Source organism: Erythrolamprus reginae, chromosome 1 (assembly GCF_031021105.1).
Source record: "Erythrolamprus reginae isolate rEryReg1 chromosome 1, rEryReg1.hap1, whole genome shotgun sequence".
In the NCBI taxonomy this organism is placed as follows: domain Eukaryota; kingdom Metazoa; phylum Chordata; class Lepidosauria; order Squamata; family Dipsadidae; genus Erythrolamprus; species Erythrolamprus reginae.
In genome coordinates this window covers 406,343,534-406,363,822 of record NC_091950.1, presented here as the reverse complement: position 1 = coordinate 406,363,822, position 20,289 = coordinate 406,343,534, and the positions used below count along the sequence as shown (strand labels likewise).

Below are 20,289 nucleotides of genomic sequence, written 5' to 3'. Positions count from 1 at the left end.
CTTCTTAATACTACCTTCCTTCCCAGAACTTAATGAATATATTCTGCTTCTCAAAGTATATGCCTACCTTTATTTCCTCACTCCTCCCAGGCATACTATCCTGCCACAATGATCTAGCAAAATAGGTCTTGTTGAAACTTTCCTAGTGGATAGGTCAAAACTACAACTGCTTCAAAATTAAAGTTTTAAAAGAATTTCATTTAAAACTTACCAAAATTGAACTCTCTAGCTTTTCTTCTCCCCACATTGGAAGCATCATTAACTGGTTCTATGTTCTTTGTCTTCTTATGTGGTGGTAAATAGTCATCATCTTCAGAGAGACAAACATATGCATCACAGCTGTTACTTGACAGTATCTCACTGTCTTTAAAAATCATGACAAATAATCTGCTATTGAATTAATCCAAAATAAGGATTCACTTATCAATTCTTTTTTTATCAATTTTACGCTAACCCTAACTTTTCCACTTAAAATTCAAATTATGTCAGTAGGATAAGAATTTGCCCCCTGGCTTTTCTCATCTTACTTTCAACAAGGCCTTATCCTATGCCATTGAGTTTGGAGTTCCAACTAAATATAAAGATACCATATTAGATTAAATAACTTGAAAATAAAAATATCATAAAGTTGGAGGATATAAATTTCTCAGAATACCAAATAAACATATTGGTAGATGGTGGGATAAGAATTAACCGGGTTGTTATTCCAGCAATAAATCAATACACACTGAAATAAAAGGAATTGATGTGCAAAATGTCATTAGCGATCTAATAAATGTGAATAAGCTCGCATTTTAAACAGAAAGAAATCAATAATGTCTGTCAAAACATTTTAAAAGGAAAACGTATTTATGTTACGAAGTATGTTAAATGATATATTCAAGGATGCAATTATCAACTAAAGTTATGAGGCAAGAGAAAAGAAGATGTCTGATGCAAACATACACATGCATAATTAGGAGTACCCCTTGTACGGATCGGTTCACCCAAACTGCAATGCACTTGGTGATATCATGATGATGTCATGGAACCGGATTAATCGGTGCCATCTTTTAATTTTTTTTATTTTTTTTATATTGGGGTGGGTGATTCTTCTGCGCATGTGCAGAAGCCAAGTTTCCAGCACGGTGCATACATTGCCCTCTTGTTTTGGGCTTTAAAAAAAAAAGTCTGATTTTTTGCTACTGCACAGCCATGCAGGACGGGAAGAAGCGAACCGACAGCGAGTTAAGTTAGAACCCACCCATGCCCTTGTAGTTTGGTTTTCACCCTCACTTCCTCCCCATAACCTAAATTAGCCCGCCAGGTCAACCCAACAGCTGCTGAAAATAAAATGACAGATGTTGTAGTGTGAGTTGGTTGTTAGCAAATTGTGCCATTACTAGAAATAAAATAGACAGATGAAGGAAAAATGCATTGTAACTATGTTCTGAGATATTTCTATGTCACACCCTTCAAATTTATGACAAGGTAAATAAAATAGCACAATTTAACACTGAAAGAAGCGGCTTTATTTATAAAATATGACACGACATTACAAAACATGGTGCTTTTTTCATGCAGGAAAAGCTATCAGTGTTATACTTTTCTTCACATGCAGAAATATCTCTTATTTTCTTATTTCTCATCCAGGCATATCCAAATAACTAGGCATGATCGAGTCATACATCATCTAAACAGTCTTATCAGAATTCAACCAACCTTGTTTACGAAATTCACAGTTCTTAGCACAGTAGTTATTACTGTGGAACTGCAAAATCTGAACGTCCTTTCAGTTCTTCAACTTATTTCATCTCACTTTTCTTGCTTTTATGAAATTTGTGTAGTTTTTAAAATAGCAATTTGTCACAGGCAATGGGTGGGTGGATAGGAAATAAGTGCAGGAAGAAAGATTTGAGAAGATTTTGCTCTGAGGTAAATTATCAGACCTTAATATTTAGGCAGTCAATTTCACAAGGTATTTTCTACTTCCCAAATCTACCATTTGAATTTCTCAAGTGAATACTTTGTTTATCTACCTCAAATCTTACAAAACTTCAGCAAGACCAAAATGATGTGGGGACATTACAAAAAAAAAAGTCTTTGGGTTTTACTAGAAGATCATCAAATGAGTGAATCTTTCTCAAATACTTTGGAGAACTTCCATAGCTTTCATCATTGCCCAATAAAGCATCTTCAGTTGAAACAGAACCTGCTGAAACTGGTAAGCAGTAATATCAGATGGAGTATTCCCCCGTCCTGTCCCCCTTTTTTTTGTACTTTTGACACCAACCGTTCCAGAAAACACATGATTCAAATTCAGAATTTACAAAAGACTAGCTTGCCAAAACACAATTTATCTTATGGAATGGGAAGGGTTTAGGAAAAAGGATAGAAGTGATGTACACAATGCCACATGACTGAGATTCTTCTGAAACAAGTGAGCAAAATAAAATTATGGCCAACCTTCAATGGTCACTTCCACTTCAGGATCCTCACTTGTTTCAGAAGTGGCATGCTGAGAAGAATCTGAAAAAAGCAGAACAAAAAACCAAATCTGTACGGCGCAGACACACTGTAAGACTGATTTTACTCGACAGGGGAAAGTCAACATATATCTTGAACACTATGGATAAAACAGACCCATAACATATAAGCCAAAATAGTTTATCACAAGCTTTAAAATCTATGAAATGAAAATAGAAACATGTGGACGTTTAAGTAGAAAGATTAATAGCTTTTTTCTAGATTCATTTTAATCTTTGCAGTCAAACATTTTCAAAATGATGAATATAGGAAATTCACAAATTCTCACAAAAGACAATTACAATGATGTAAACAAATGAGAATGATTAGAGTAATATTTTTAAAAACGTATGTTAACACTACAAGTGTTGTTTAAAGTTAGAACTGTAACTGCAAATAGCATTTTCTCCAGTTCGTTTGTATTCTATAGCTGTCCAAACCTATTGAGTGGTTCACCCTTTTCCCCACATTGAAGTCACGATCAGCAGTAACATTTTATATAATGGAAGTATCATATGTTGACATGAGACATTCTGAAGACACTGTTCTATTCCCAGTGCCAAAGTTAGAAAACGAAAAAAATCCAAATGAACAGCTCTTTCTAATCGTCACAAGGCTCAGAGAAGGGGGTTATAACAAATATAATAGACTCCACTACTTCCAATATTGAATTGATTTGTTTCCACTGAGCTCTCCAAGACAAACCTGAAGAAACAAGCCTGTATCAATAACAGAGGTAGATATTCCAGCATTTCTTGACCTATCAAAGAGCTGATATTTTCAAACTACAATTGGCTCTATCCATGTACTGGATCAGTTTTTCAAAAGTTTTATTTTCATCATTGTCATGTGATCATCCTTTGCTTTTCTCCCAGGTAGTTTACAACAAAGAAAGCCAGATTTGCTTAATATTCGTGAAATTTGCTTAATCATCACAGTAAAAAAAATCATAAAATCGGACATGTGACTCAGTTAATGACCACCTTGCTTAGCAATCAATGTTACAGTCCCAACTGTGGTCTTAAGTTGAGGACTACCTGCATATAACATTAAAGCATCCATCTTTTTTAGGAAATGTAAATTCCAATAAATACGAAAAAAGGGTGGGAAATAAAATTAATGTAGGAATCAACCAGAAGTTAGATACTAAATTACTAATACGTTCAAGCAAAACTGATTCCATCATGTTTAGTCATTAATTTTAAAGCATCTGAAATAAGGAAAATATTTATTCAAACACATGTTTAACCATGCTCACTGTTCTTTGTCAGAAATGGAAGAGGGGACCAAAGTTGTAATGCAAAAACTGCACTTTAGAAAGAGGTTACATATAATTTGTTAGATTATTCTCTGGAGATTTCTAACAATAAAATTTATACTCTTATATTATAGACTGCAGAGTCAGTTAGAAACACGCATGTAGAAATGTAACCATTGTTTTACTTTCAGTATTACTGTAATGAAAACCTGGGAGACATTAAGTGTAGCCTGCTAAAATTCAGGCATGTAAGCTTGAAAGTATGTTTCGAATTATGTAACTCACTCAGTGCATCAATTTAATATCTAGTTTGGCCCATGTGAGTAGGAAGAATAGTTAGTAAAGGGTTCATGGCATTCTCAAGGCTGTTATTAGAGGATGACTTTTCTTCATTGTTGTAGCAAATCAAACTTTACTAAACATTATATGTGCACAATATTCTAGTAAGCCACTTGTTTCAAGAAGCATCAGAAAGCAGCATAAATGACAGTTGCATGGTATATGGTAGAAGGATTTGAATTCAGCTTTCTCTTCCAATTTGAGAATTGCTTAATGTTTTAAGGTTGTACTTTCCTTATCATGTCTTTTTCTCAAGTTAAGACTTTCCATTATTGTCTACTAGCAAAGCATGTCAGGAAACATGTTGTGCAATCCACTTTGGGAATCTCTCTCTCTCTCATACACACACACACACACAGAAAAAACACACGTGTGGTTGTATAGACACATGTGTCTTTTTTTCAGCGGTGGGTTGCTCCTGGTTTGGCTGACTTCTAAGAACTGTAGCGCCAGCAGTGGAAAGCTCCACCGACGCGCCCAGAACACTTCTGCGCAGAAGTGTTGCGCACATACGAGCCGGTAGTAAAGGTTTTTAGAACCCACTATTAGTTCTCTTCCTATAGCCACATAGTCTAGAACAGGTTTTTCCAATTTTAAACTCAACAACTTAAAGCCATGGCCGCACAGTGGTTAGAATGCAGAATTGCAGGCTGAACTGTGCCCACTGCCAGCAGTTTAATTCTCACTGGCTCACGATTGACTCCTCCTGAGGTCGATAAAATGAGGACTCAGATTGTTGGGGGCAGTATGCTGACTCTTTAAACCACTTAGAGAGGGCCGTAAAGCAGATCAGATCAGATTAACAGAGTTGGAAGGAACCTTGCGGATCATGTAGTCCAACCTCCTGCCCAAGCAGGAGACCCTTACACATCTACCTCTACCTAGGATTGAACTCACAACCTCCTCATTGTAAGGCAAGAGTTTCACCTTTAGGCCACAGCAGCTGGATTGCCACAGCACTATAGAAACGATATAAACATTTAAGTGCTATTGCTATTAGGCATGTTGACCCAACAATAGGCATGTTGATCCATTAAAGAACAATGGTTGAAATTCATCTTTTTCAAATAAAACATAGTAAAGATTCATCAGTATGGATAATAGACTCAGCTTTGTTAACAAACTTCTGAATTCCTCTTTAATCTGAATCAGAGAAAGAAGGGACAGCAAGTGATTCTTTTTTTAAAATGAAGCATGTTCCGAACAGATTCAAAATTTTAAACTGACAGATAAGTGATCTATGTAGCATAAAAGGTACCAACAAAAGAAGACATAGAAAAGATTCTAGGTCCCAACAATAATATGCCATTTTACACTGTACTGAATTAAGGATCCTTTAATATCCTATACCAGTGATGGCGAACCTTTTTTGGTTTGCGTGCCAAACGGGTGTGTGGGGTATGCTAGCATGTGTGCACATGCCCACACCCCTTCCCTCCCCCCCCCCCCCCGCATTCACACACACCCCTGCACTGCCTCCCGTGCATGCCTGGTACGTGAGTGAAATGGCCAAATGGGCAAACGGAAGTTTGGAAAATGCACTTCCGTTTTGCCGTTGTGCTGTTTTTTGCACTCCAGACGGTTGAGAGAAGCTTCCTGAAGCTCCGGAGTGCAAAAAATAGCACAACGGGCAAACTGGAAGTTCGAAAAATGCACTTCTGCTTCGCCCATTTGGCTGTTTTTTGCACTTTGGGGCTTCAGAAAGCTTCTCAGAACCCTCCGGAGTGCAAAAAACAGCACAACAGTAAACCATAAGTGTGTTTTCCTGAACTTCCAGTTTGTCCATTGGGTGATTTTTTTTTTGCCTCCGGAGGGCAAAAGTCTCTACACTTAGACTGAGTTTTTAAAACTGAGGTATTGGGGGCTGCTAAGGGGCGGTGATTACCTCGCATTTAAATATTTAAATTAACTCAGTCTCTACCAATAGGATTGGTAATTACCCATGTTGGACTCTCCTTCCCAGTGCAGTGGAGAACGGCCTTTCCCAAGACCGAAAATTAGCTGGAGTTGACATAGGGCAAATTTTTGCCACAGTTTTGCCATCCCCGAAGGTTTTTTGAAACGTTTGTATTAAGCTACTTTAACTGTTAACTTAAGTCAGTGTTTCTCTGACTTAGTGAGAGAATATAGTGGGGTGGGGCCCCCTGAAGAGGGGCAGAGTGATGCCCGGGGGGGGTGTATGACCCCAGGGAACATGCTTTTTTGTCGCAGGGAGTAGGGGGGGTTACACCAAACAATAGCACACAGCACAGAGTTATGAAGTTCATGTAACATACCCTTAAGAGATACTATGGAAAAATATTGAACAGGGATGAAAAGAAAAGAGGAGAGAGACGGAGATAAAGAGACAAATGTAAATCTCCCGAAAGCTAAGAGAAAATATGACGAAACGTATGTAGTGCTTGGCTTCACTGTGACTACGATGGGAGATGAGGAAAGACCAGTATGTGTCTAAAAATGTTGGCAGAGGAGAGCATGATATCAAATAAATTAAGGTGTCACTTAAACACATTACAACCCCAATCATGCTGATAATATTTTTCAGTGAAAACATGCTGAATGTTGCAAACAGTCATTGGGGGGGGGGGGGTTAAGAGAAAATAATTGAGGAACACTGACTTAGGTCTATTATTTTTAATACAAATGTTGATTGCCTTTTACATCTCTGAAATTTCCTCTGCAGATTCTAATCAAAGAAAAAACATATCAATTTTTCAGATTCACTCCATCAACATAAACAACACAATCCTAAAGGAACAGAAAAGGCTCCTTCAACATTCAAAATAAATTCATTAATGGATATAAATACTGGCTTGTTCAGTAACATTATCTTTGGGTCAGTCCAAAACACTATTCCTTTCAGATTCTATTTTAAAATGCACAAAAAATGCTCAGGAACCAGAGTAATTTGACAATATCAAATGATCTTAAAATTTGAACAGAGTTAAATCTAATGACATGCTTAGTGAGTCATAAAACTGTTCACCAATATGTTGATTCAAAAAATATTTCCATAATAAAAATGGAATGTGTAGCCCACCAACTCAGCTTTTATTAAACAAGAATCCTTAATATTATGGCACTGAAACCAACTGGAAAGTTAATATATACTTTGGCAAGAACCACTCACATTTTCAGTGGCAACAGCAGCAATCCCTTTTCAGAAATAAAGTATTTAAATTTGAAAGAGAAAATCTGTTCAATAAAATTCGTATTAGCAAGCAGCATACAACTAAATATCTTTTTATACTTTATTTTCACATCTCATTGCACCAAATCTTGCACTGCCACTTCCAAATATTGAAATAATTGAAATATAGGATTATTCAAAAAGAATGAACCAATTTCATGACGCAATATTTTAGTAAGGAAAAGTAATACAAATCTCCAGCCAAGTCATAAGTATTTTACACACAATCAACTTTATTTCCTGTCTTACAAGTATTCAATGTGACCAACACCTGCAGCACAGGCAACATCAATGTGATAAGAGAATTCTTCCCACTAAATTGATTACTGTTGTTATTCGATGTTTAAAGTCATCGAAGTTAGAGGGTCATGGTGGAACATAAACATGATCTTTTATTTACCCACACAAGAAAAAAAATCATACATGGTTATATCTGGGGATCTCGCAGGCCAAGCACAAGAAGCAAGCTCCTGGGCCCCCCAATGCAGAAAGCCTTTTCCTGAGGACTCACCATTCCGAGGGTAAAAAACAACTGAATGTTGCAGGAAGAACGACACAATTACTGTACATTGCCCCTGTGGCAGTCATTCAAAACTTAAGAGAACTTCTCTTTTAAATGGTCACTGACTCTTTACATAGTGATGCTTGCGAACTGAAGCAATGCACCATGAATTCGGTTCTTTTTTTTTTTTTGAATAACTGTAAGACAGGCCTAATCTTAAAATTTAACCATAATTGTAAATTAATTACAAACATATATCTAACTTTTCATTGTCACCTTTAAAAAATCACATATCTGCCTTCATACTTTCCAAACCTTCTCTTATGTAGCAGAACTATTGCACACTCAGTAGGAAAAAGATAATAAAATTCACCAAAGTTGATCAAGAAGACAAATTGGATGAAGGAAATCAACTATCAAATCTTTCCAAATAGCTTTTATAGTTTACTGGACGATGGAAGAAAGGAGAAAGTATTGAAAATATTTTTCAAGCATTTTCCACAATAAACATGCAGGATCACAATTCAAGGGGAGAACAATAAATACACAACCATGTGGAATATGAAAAAAGAATGCAAGACACAGACACAATGGATATGTTTGTACTGTGCTCTTTTAATTTTTGAAATACTTTACCAGTTTATTTTTTTAAATTTACATATTTCTAACCTTCTACTGGTAATTCCACATCTGTTCCTTCACTGCAATCGGAACCCTGGTTGCTCCCTTTAGACAAATATAAACATACCATCATAAAAAAGTGGAGGATACTATTGAACACTTGAAATTTCAGAATTAGTTTCTTAAATAATAGGCTGAATATTGGCATCCAGCCTCCAGCAGGATCACTGCAAACAGCAATCTATGGAAAATGTCAATCCAAAACGAAAATCCAAAAGTGCAGTATTTAGGTCACTGATAATTTGGAAGAGTTCTCTTCACATAATCCAGGTAGTATAGATTTTTAAAAGAACTGAGGAATGGATGAAAGATGTAGCTAGGAAACTATACACATTTTCCCGTTATATTCAACAGATTTCCTTTGTATTACTGAACTCCTAATTTGCCAATATGAAGGATTAGAAACTGGAAAACCGAAAAGTATGCAAAAAAGACATTTAAAAAAGTCTCTATTTCCCACAAATGGAAAAGGGGGGAATACAGCAGCTGTAAAGCAGAAACAAATTTCTGAATGAATCTAAAATAGGAAAGTAATAAGGGGGAGAAATCACTAGTCAATATAATTCAGGCCATGGATCTGAAATCGAATTTCGACGAAATGTTCCTGGCAAGCAGGATATGATACTGTAGAATTAATGTTGTGAGAAATAGTATCATGATAATGAACAAGTGAATTGCTATACCTGTGTAAGATTTTGCCATGGCGATTTTCTCATCAATCGCCGAAGTTTCTGAAGGACCTGCTTTGTAAATAAAGACAGCCATAAAAAATCACTAAGATTTTTCCATTTCCATTATGAGAGCATGCTGAGCTGAATCAAGAAATTGCAGGGAAAAGAAGTCATAATGGAAGTTTTGAACAATATTTAAAGCACTATTAATGGTTAGCACAAACAAGTTCCAAATGGTTAGCACGAACAAGTTCCAAATTATTATTATTATATTTGCTACAGCCTCCTGCCTCTAAATATCATTTGTGTAAAACATATACAAGCCCATATGTTTTGTGATGTACTTTCAATTTGCAAGGAATTGTATGGTTTAACATGAGAAATCATGAGTTTTGTATAATCCAGATTTTCCTTTGAACAATCCATAGATGAGTCACTTTCTATATGGATTTCTGCAGCACCCTCTAAATGGGGCTCTCTGGAATAGATGGCAGCTTCATTTGGTCCAGAAGGCAGCAGTACACCAAGATTCACCTGTGTAACTCCACTGCTGAGCAAGCTGCATTGGCTTCCAGATCTCATTCAAGATGTTGATTATCAACTGTTAAAGCTCCATAAAGCACAGAGATTATTTTGCAAAACCGCCTGTCTCCAAGAACTTCTACTCACCCCACCAGATGTTATGGGGTAGGCATGTTTGAGTCACCTCAATGAAACAATGCAATCCTGTTGGATCCAGGAGATGTGCCATCTTTATCATAGAGCCCACTCTAAAGAACAACTTTCCTTCTGAGATCCAGATGGCTCTGATTTTGTTGGCCTTCCAGAGGGCTATGAACACCTGGCAATTCTCTTAGACTGGTGTCAAACTCACTGTATCACATTGCTGTTATGTGAGGAATCATGACATTTTTCCCTTTGTGGAGCTGAGGTGGGCATGGCCTGTGTGTGACACATCCGGCCCATGGGCCACCAGTTTGACACCCTTATCTTAGACAAGAGTTAGAGTTGTTGGCAGAAGCCAAAGCATATTAGTAAATTACTCAAGACCCACCTATATTGCCAGGCATGGGGGAACTGAGACATCTCCCCCAGGCTTTTATATTTTATGTTTGGTATGTATGTGTTGTTTGGTTTTAAATGATGGGGTTTTATATGTTTTTTCTCTTTTAATATTACATTTGTTCCACTGTAACATTGTTTTTATTATTGTTGTGAGCCGCCCCGAGTCTTCGGAGAGGGGCGGCATACAAATCTAATAAATTGTTATAAATTATTATTATTATATTTGCTATTAATTATGTTTTTTATTCAGATTTATTTATTTATTTATTTACTTATTTATTATTTAATTTTATTTATTTACAAGCTGCCCAACTTCTGAAGGACGCTGGGCGGCTTACAACAAATACATCTAAAAAACAGTTAAAAGAACAATTAAAACCCCTTTCTAAAAAACATTCATATCTTTTGTGGCCGGGTCTAAAAGATGTATCATTTGCTCAACGGTCCCAGGCCTGCCGGCAGAGCCAGGTCTTTATATTGCTTATATTGTTACCATCTAGAATTATTTGCCTCAAATGAGTGGCCATATACATTTTCTAAATACTGTATTTTTCACACTATAAGATGCACCTGGCCATAAGGTGCACGTTAGCTTTAGCGGGGGGGAGAGCTGCCTCTGCCTCCCAGCATCCATCTGGTATTCATCTGGCTAGCATCCTTGGAGCAAACAGCCTGGTCAGATTCAGCATGTTATCACAGACCCAGCACATAGCTTGTCAGGACTCCACTCCGTTGTGCCCACCACTGGTCAACTGAACTGTCACCACCACCAGGGAACACTCAAACCTTTGCTGTTGAGTAGCTTATAGGTGGTTGGATTGGCCTCCCGGAACACTACCTATCAGCTGTTCTAGGCGGCAGATATCACCACCAGATGGTAAGGGATCCCCGCCACCTAGAACAATTGATCCAATCGCCAGCATTCCCTGGTGGCGGCAAACAGCAAACACTGCCACCGCTCCAACCCGCCCCCCCCCCACAACATTCACTCTATAAGACGCAGACATTTTCACCCATTATGGGGGGGATGCATCTTATAGTGTGATAAATATGGTAGGTGAGAAGATTGTGGTAGGCATCTATGGGAAGTATTTGTATTCAGCATTTTTAAAGTGACATGGAAATACAATTAAGAATTACAGCAGTGTAAAGAATTCCAAGAGTCATTTACTGCTGGATCTTAGAATGACAGCAAATTGTATTGCACTCCATACCATTTCAGCACCATTAAAACAAGCAAAAATAAAAACAATTTATATATGGTATGTTTGTGTGTGTGTATGTTAGTATAGGGGTTTTTCTTAAATTTATAATATTTTAATTAATTGGATTATGTATTAGATTGTCTTTTCACTTGTTGTGAGCCGCCCCGAGTTTTCGGAGAGGGGCGGCATACAAATCCAAATAATAAATAAATAAATAAAATATAAAGCTGCCTATTCATTCAACACACTAATATTTGTACACAATTACTGGCAGTCAAGCAGTGGTCATAATTACAATCCATCAACTATCATATGGTCAGCCCAAATCGTAGAGTTTTGAAAATTTACTTTAAACCCATGGCTTCCAATTCAGTTTTAATGAACTGTATAAACCAGTTTGTCACTTCAGATAACACTAAACTGTTGGTAAGTTTTCTCTGTTGACCTGTTACCTAAATAGAGCCACAACATTTTAAATATCCTTTTTGTCCATACTTTAAAATTTTCATTTGACTCGGAAAGCACAGAAAGCCATTGGATATTTCCATTTTGAACGCCCTTTCATTTCTATTTGAATTTCAGATTTTTTCCAATGCAGCAAGAAAGACAGATAACTTTCTTAGGCAGCATCACAGTGCAAGACATGCAATTATTTTCTTGGGGACAATTATTACTCAGCAATCCTTTTTCTTCTGTATATAATGGACTTTTAACCAACTACTAATCTCATGACAAACGCCATCAACAGAGAAAACTGTGATGAAATATAAAGGCAGGAACACTCTCCAGTGTCATCAAGGCAGTAAGCAAGATGGAGTATAGTCTTCTGGCTATACTACTGGGACCATTTATTAATGATTCATGTTTGTATATAATGTCTATTTATCCAAGGTGACCTCCCAAATTCAAGGCATTTTAGAACAGTAATGAATTTTCAGTTAGGTATGCTTTGTCCGCGAAGGGCTTCTTTTTGCCCTTTTTCAAATAAATAGGTGGAAGTTATTCTGCAATTTTTGTAAAAAAAAAATCATGAAATTTTTGGAATTTAATGTGACAATGCACTGAAGTCTCATGAGATTTGCACCATACGATTTTGCTTAAAATTTATGGTTCCATGTGGAAAATGTCTAAGGGTACTTCAAAAAATCTTCAACTCTGTAAGAACTATGCTGATCCTTGAAAAAAGCCAGTTACATATTAACAAATTGTTTTAAAATGCCCAACTTGTATATTTTCTTCTATAATCCTAATAGCTACTTTTTAAAGTCAATAGGTTTCGTATGTCCATAGCTTCATAAGTGAATTAGGTGTTCAATCCATTGACTAAATGGAGTCATAAATTTCTTTTTTTCAATGCTGCAATACACTTGTATAAATAAGTATAATGAAATATGGGACCTGTTTCTTCGGAAAAGAGGAAGTTAAAAAAAGGATAGTGTACAGAAATATATATGTACTTCAATAAGATTTGCATTAGATTAATTTGCATTAAATACACATTGAAATTGCAATTATTTTATATATTTTTCTTTGTCATATTGTTTCACTTTTGTGTTAACTTTTAACTTTAGGGGGTTTTTTGACAATGCATATCACCATCACTACTATTTTATTTTGTTCAATAAAAGCAATAGAATATAATTTTATGAAATAAAATATAATGAAGTCAAAGGAAAATCTACACAAAGGACCCACATCCCTATACATGCATAGCTTGCCGTTAATAAAAAGTTATGACTGAATTTCACTACTGCCTCTGTTATAACTGAAGGCTTCAAGGACTATACGAAGGAGATTGGGGAACGGAGCAATGTGGTATTATCCTCAAGACATGAAAGAAGGTATCTGTAAGCAAAGCATTTTGTAATGTCATTATTTCTTGGCTGATATTGTTCTCTAAGGAATATCCATGCTTTAATACTTCCCTCCTATACCGTTTGTTGTCACCTCATACACACTATTTTCAGCATTCTGGTGCAAACCGATCTTGCTGTGATGTTTTGCAATGCCAACACTAGGCGGCGGGTCACAATTGGACAGTTGTCCAGTTAGCATTCGTCATACTCAATGTTTGTCTCCTTGCAGAGCAGCTTGCTCAGAATGGGTCTTTTTTTTTTTTAAGGTCACTACAAACCAGTAAAACTCTTATCTGGGTCAGGGGAAGGAAAGAAGGAGAAAGAAGAAATACCACGACAAAAGATAATGAATATGACTAGCTTTTCATTAAAACTACCTCCTGGAAGATAAAGGGAAATTATGGAAGGAAGAACTGAAACTACATTTTTTAATAATATAAAATCTTTATCTTCCATTGTAAAGTTTAGTGTGACATAAAAGTGGGCTCTAAGGTGGTCTCCCATCCAAGTGCCAATCAGATTTAGACCTGCTTACCTTTGTAAAGGTCACTCAATTCTGTGCCTTTATTTTAAATCCTAGACTCAGGAAACTACATTAGGGTGGGATTATTCAACAATTACTTATTTATTGAATTTATATGCTATCCATGTCTCTGATAGGGTAAGTTGAATGATGCTGTCCTTTGAAATGGTTTTCAGAATAATTTGTATACAGTTACTGCAAAAGTCCCATTATAAATTTACGTATTCCATTAGTCCTTAATAGACAAAGCAAACAATGTCAACTAATCCATGCTAATCCCATGTAAATACAGCTTGCAATGAGAATGCCAGTTCCAAATGGATATTCCAAGAGGGCAAAAACAATCTGAATACACTTAAGTTTAATAAATAATTGCTGTGGTTGTCTTTTTTATTTTGTATTACGTCTCATCCCCGTAATTTTTAAGCAAAGTGATTATTTCGCCAGGACAGATAAGGTGTCTTCTGCCGTCTAGCTTCACCTTGGAAGTGTCTTCTTGATAGGAAGAAATTTTTTGCTAGCTTTGGAACATTCTTTCTCCTGAACTTTGCTAAGCTGCTATCTATTTAGCTTTCTAGAAAGCTTTGAAAAGTTGGCGCTTATGTCAAGCATTGTGGTAGAGCCTGATAAAGTTATTATTGATATATGTGTGGGCTGTTGTCTTGGGAGGAACTTGAAGTTTTTATGGTGTTTTTATGACTTGCGATTTGAAAGCAGATCAAACTTATGATCCATAACAAGGGTGGCTTTGTCTTTTAAATAAAACATAACATAGTTTTTGATAGCTATCATTAATAAAAATTGATAAAGTGTTGAGGTATATAAGCTTCATATGGCATTGCCATATGCAGACTATTCTTCCATTCTTCTCTCCAACACGGCACATTTATAATACTTAGCATTTAACAGCAAGTTTGACTAGCGACAGGGTAGTTATTATATTTAACTTTAATTTATTTAAAACACCCACAAACACCCACAAATGGGGGAGAGGGAGATAGACAAAGGTGTCTAAGGAGCAAATGTAGCACACAAATGAGCAGGAACAAGACAAGAGTCACCTAAACCAAAACAAGTTGTGCTTCAAGTACTATATGATTATATTGGAATCAAAACCTTATGTTGTTTTTCAACTACGTTGTCCTTCATTCCGTTTTTCTGCCTGCATAATTTACCATTCAAGATTTCAAACTGTATAAAAGAAGGTTTACATTCTCTGTTACCTGGAATATTAAACTGATAATATTCAGGGTCCTCTGATTCTTCTTTAACGGTTATCATCTCAAGTCCTGAAATAGAAACAATTAATATTCCATTTACATGGGTAATTAGGAATCTAAATGAATGCTCACCCTTTGCTGTTTCATATGCATACAAAATATCAACAAATTCTGAGTTAACTGCAATTAACATGTTAAGCCCAAATTTATGCAACAAATGGACACTCAACAAAGTTAATATTTTAAAATAACTGATTATGTGCCATCAAAGTCAGTGCTGACTCTTAGCAACCATAATCTATCCGTAATCTGATTTTCCAACAGTGCACTAATCACCATTATAACTCCATTCATCTATCTTGCCAGAAAAGGGGCATTGGTCTTACCTGATACACTGCTTCTCGTTCACGTGGAGAAAGCATCCAGGAATAGGAATTAGTTAATTGTATCTATAATCCTATTGAATTGAGTCTGCAGAAGTCAACAATATGCCTCGTCCTCTCTTTCTGTTTTTTCAATGAAGGAATTGATATAGACTGTTGTGTTGCATTGAGTAGGAGAATGAAATCCTCATGGAGCCAGGGCCGGATGACTTTAGGGTGGAGCTGGATGCTGTTTCCATGTGAAAGAGTGTTATCAGGTAAGACCAATGACCCTTCTCCATTTAGGCGGAGACAGAATCCAGGAATAGGACATACCAAAGCAGGAAATCTTATCCTATTGTATCAGGCAAAAAAGCCTTTCACGCTGGAAAGGAAAAGCTGAATAGAACTGCTACAAGAGAGAAATACTCAATTTAAGTTGAAGCTAGAACCCAGGAATTTAAGAATTCTGCAACACATCTGATCCAGCCTATGACTGAGTCTAAAAAGCAGAAAGAGAGAGAGGAGGAGGCATGTCATTGACTTCTGCAGACTCAGTCCAATAGGATTACAGACAAAGTTAACCTATTCCTATTCCTGGATGCTGTCTCCACCTAAATGGGAATTGTACTTTTTTTCTTCTTGACAATTATCAGATCAAACCCTATCCAGCCTATCACTCCATTTTAAAATCAACCAAAAACAAAGTATGTACATATTTATTTCAGTCCAAGTAAGAAGCATAGCTAGAAACAATCAGTAAAATACCCACATGACATTTGCCATATTTCTGCAGCAACTGTTGCCGCAGATAAATCACATGTATCTAAGGATACATACAAATCACTAGTTATGAGTAACAAAAATTATACAGATCAATGAAAGCTCAATAATTTTTTACATTGAAACACTGAACCACAGCCAATACTACATTCCTTACATAATGCAATGGGTAAGAATTGTTAGTCACTGTATCAGATATTATTTCTTCACAAAGTTTTTCTGTTATTGCATGTCTTATGAATGAATATTACTATTTAAATAATTTTGTTGGCCTGTAGTGCAGTATATAAAAGACTCCAAAATATGAAAAGGAATTTATATTTTTCTATTTATTTTTACATTCAAATGCTTTATTTTTGCTTAAACCTTTACATTTTTAAGAAATTACACCCAGAATAAAGACCCCCAAAGTGTGTACTATTTCTGAAAAGGTGTGTGGCCAGTCAATTACCCAACTCATGGCTGGAAAACAGAAATCTGCATTTGGGGGGGGGGGGGGGTCATTTTTAAAAAAATTACATTTGCAAGTAAATATTTTAGTAATGGCAATACTTTTTATGGTTTGACCTACCTCAAATGACAGTGGCAATGAAATGCAGCACCCGAAGAGGCCTTAATTTCCCATGTGTAAATATTTCTTATAATTATTATGAAAGGTTAGGACCACACCAAATTCCTAGCAAAGACGTATTTTCAAGATCCACTAATTACAATGTAATTGTAGCCTGGCTAGGCCATGAAGCTCATTAGTAGAAATTTGGAAATAACTAAAAAAATCAATGACTACTTTATATTAAAAATGTATATATATTTGAGAAATTCAAATAAAACATGTATATTAGGAAAATGCACTTGCATTTGAGAGAAATATTGAAAAAGCTTTTCAGAATTTTGACAGTAGAGATACTTGAATTTATTTATTTTATTTATTTATTTATTATTTAGATTTGTATGCCGCCCCTCTCCGAGGACATAGATTGATGTCAATTCACACACTACTGTGAACACTATCATTGTAAGTTCAAGGAATTAGTATTTTTTTCAAAAGAAACAGAAATGCATACCAGAATCTTCATTGGGCTCAGTCTTCACTGAAATGGAAGAGCAACTAGACAAACAGAGAATAGACAATTCTTTGTGAGTACAGTGATAGGTCTTACGAACCCCTTGTCATACGAACTTTTCGAGATACGAACCCAGGGTTTAAGATTTCTTTGCCTCATCTTAAAAACCCTTTCCGTCTTACGAACCTGAGCCCAGGCCCATGGGCTCTTGTACTGCGCATGCACTCTCTGACTGCCGAAGGGATTCCCCTGCCTTGTGACTATCACCGACGGGATTTCCCATTTGCTTGCATGGGAATTCCCCGCCCCCTTTTGCTTGCACCTAAGGTGGGGAACTCCGGAGCTGCCCCATTTCCCTGCCACTTTGGGGCAAGAGATTTGGGGCAAGATAAGAACCTTTTGGAGTGGCAATTTTTGGAGAGATTTGGGGCAAGATAGGAAGCTTTTGGAGTGGCAATTTTTTGAGGAATTTGGGGCAACGTAGGAAGGTTTTGAAGGGGCGATTTTGGGAGAGATTTGGGGCGGCGTTAGCCGTTAGGACCTCCATTCCTTGCTTCTCCTCACTGTCCGTCTCCATTCAGCTAGCCTTCACTTTGTCTGCCTGCCACTTTTTTTTAAGCCTTAAAGTTTGGATTTTCCTAATGGGTTTGCACGCATTATTTGCTTTTACATTGATTCCTATGGGAAACAATGTTTCGTCTTATGAACTTTTCACCTTACGAACCTTGTCCTGGAACCAATTAAGTTCGTAAGACAAGGTATCACTGTATAACATATCATAAGAGCCTCGGTGGTGCAGTGGTTAGTGTGCAGTACTGCAAGCTACTTCTGCTGATCACCAGCTGCCAGCATTTGGCAGATCGAATCTCAGTAGGCTCAAGGTTGACTCAACCTTCCATCCTTCCAAGGTCAGTAACATGAGGATCCAGATTGTTGGGGACAATGTGCTTACTCTCTGTAAACTGCTTAGAGAGGGCTGGTAAAACACTGTGAAGAGGTATATAAGTCTAAATGCTATTGCTAAATGCTATATGAACTTATTTTGTCATTTGATTCAACTAAATGAGCATTCACTAACTGGCTCTCCAGGATGCTAAAAGAAATATTCTTTCCAGACTTCCTATACTTTGAAAGAGTCTTAAAATAGTTATAGCAAACTTTTAGACAATCGCATCACGTGCAACTCAATCCCAAATCCTCATTAGATGATTAGCACAAGCCAATAATAGGTGTTCTGGTAACTCAAACCCTAATTTTAAACCATAAAATTAAAATTTTAGAGTTACAATTGTTATGACAATCTTACAAATCTGTCATCAACAGACTTGTGAATTACAATTAAAAGACAGAAATACTGTGGCAAAGTCACATGCTTTGCCACTGGAAAAATACTGTTGGTGGAAAAGCTGTAGGAAAAACAATTAAAAGCCATACTGATTTATACCTTACACCTGGAGATGTCATCATGTGTGATGAATCTGAAAGACGGCCTGAAAAAAAATGAAAAAAGAAACTAATCACACATAAATATTAAGCTGAATACAGAATATATATGGGAATGTAAAATAATACAGTTGAAGAAGAAAACTCATTTTTCCTGTTATTATGTAATTGTATAGAACTTTTACAGTTCCTTTTAGTATCGATAGCTCTTGATTGTGTTAAAAATATCTGGACTATCCACTTTTATTTTTCTGTAAATTCATTCAGAACTTTGTCAAGAGAATTTTGTACCTCCCGCCAAATTCTAATGATGAAGACTCTGTGGCAATGGTATTCTTTAATTATCTGAAAAGAAGTGCTGTGTTAAATGCTTATGCACAAAGTCGTCTTCTCTCTCCGTCCGGGCTTTCCACAGCCATACAGTTTAAGGTCTGCAATATCTGAGACAATTATATAGCTTCTCAACAATACTTTATTATAAGAGAGTACCCAAAATAAATTCATGCATGAGATGCCCGGGGGGGAGGGAATGCCGAAAATTAATCTGGTCCCACAAAAGGCTGAAAAAATTAGAACTTTCAGTATTGTACACTTCTTTTCAGGTATCACCTTACATCTTTTTTTTAAAAAACTACAGAAATATAATTGATACTGTATAGAAAATGATTTTTTTAAAAATTTAGATCAAATTAAGACTCACCTAAAAGTTTCTTTGGCTCAAGGAAAGGCCTACATAAGGAAAGAACAAATTCTATTATTCTACAAGATCTATTTATAAACATAATGGAATAAAGAGGGTTCAGATCAGATTCCCCATATTCCCTACAACCATCTATAATAGTGATGACGAACTTAGGGCACACGGAACCATATCTGAGGACATGTGAGGCATTGCTTTATGTCAGCTCCAGGGTGGATGCATACGCTGGCCAACTGATTTTTGGGCTTCTTTCTGGCCATTTCTGGCCACTATAATAGTGATGATGAACTTATGGCACACGGAACCATATCTGAGGACATGTGAGGCATTGCTTTATGTCAGCTCCAGGGTGGATGCATACGCTGGTCAACTGATTTTTGGGCTTCTTTCTGGCCATTTCCCCCCTCCTCAGGTTTTACGAAACTTCCTGAACTTTGGGGATGGCAAAAAATGGCCCAATGGGTCAACTGGAAGTTCATTTCCAAACTTTTGGTTGGCCCGTTGCGCTGTTTTTTACCGTTCCAAGGTTACGGCGGCTTTCCTAAACCCTGGGGAGAGCAAAAAACAGCCAAACGGGCCTACCAAAAGTGCAGAGGCTTCAGTGATTTGTGCGCATGCATAGGGGGAGCAACACGGGGGGGGGGGGGTTGTGTGCATGAGCGGGCGAGGGCATTTCATTATGGGTGTGGGCACATGCATGTTATCATGCACCCTTTTGGCACTCAAACCAAAACCCCACAGAAATATAATGTAACAAGGACTATTTTGGACCATAGAAGGAAAATGAAGAAATGGTGGAAATAGTATCATAAATAAACACATCTGATTCATAGCTGAATAGTATAATTTCTCAGTTTTAGAAAGGAAATTTCCATACTTTTACAAATTAATTTACAACTTTATACAGAAGTCTTGATTCTGT

General features: G+C 36.6%; 1 protein-coding gene across 1 annotated transcript in view; it reads right to left on the bottom strand.

The window, feature by feature from the left end:
- Positions 1–20,289, bottom strand: part of GTF2I (general transcription factor IIi) — a 98,287-nt gene that overhangs the window by 48,868 nt on the left and 29,130 nt on the right. Inside the window, 7 exon segments of the mRNA XM_070735230.1 lie at positions 212–310; positions 2,446–2,508; positions 9,159–9,218; positions 15,019–15,084; positions 17,225–17,268; positions 18,669–18,714; positions 19,368–19,396. Coding sequence (XP_070591331.1) covers positions 212–310; positions 2,446–2,508; positions 9,159–9,218; positions 15,019–15,084; positions 17,225–17,268; positions 18,669–18,714; positions 19,368–19,396 — 407 coding nt within the window.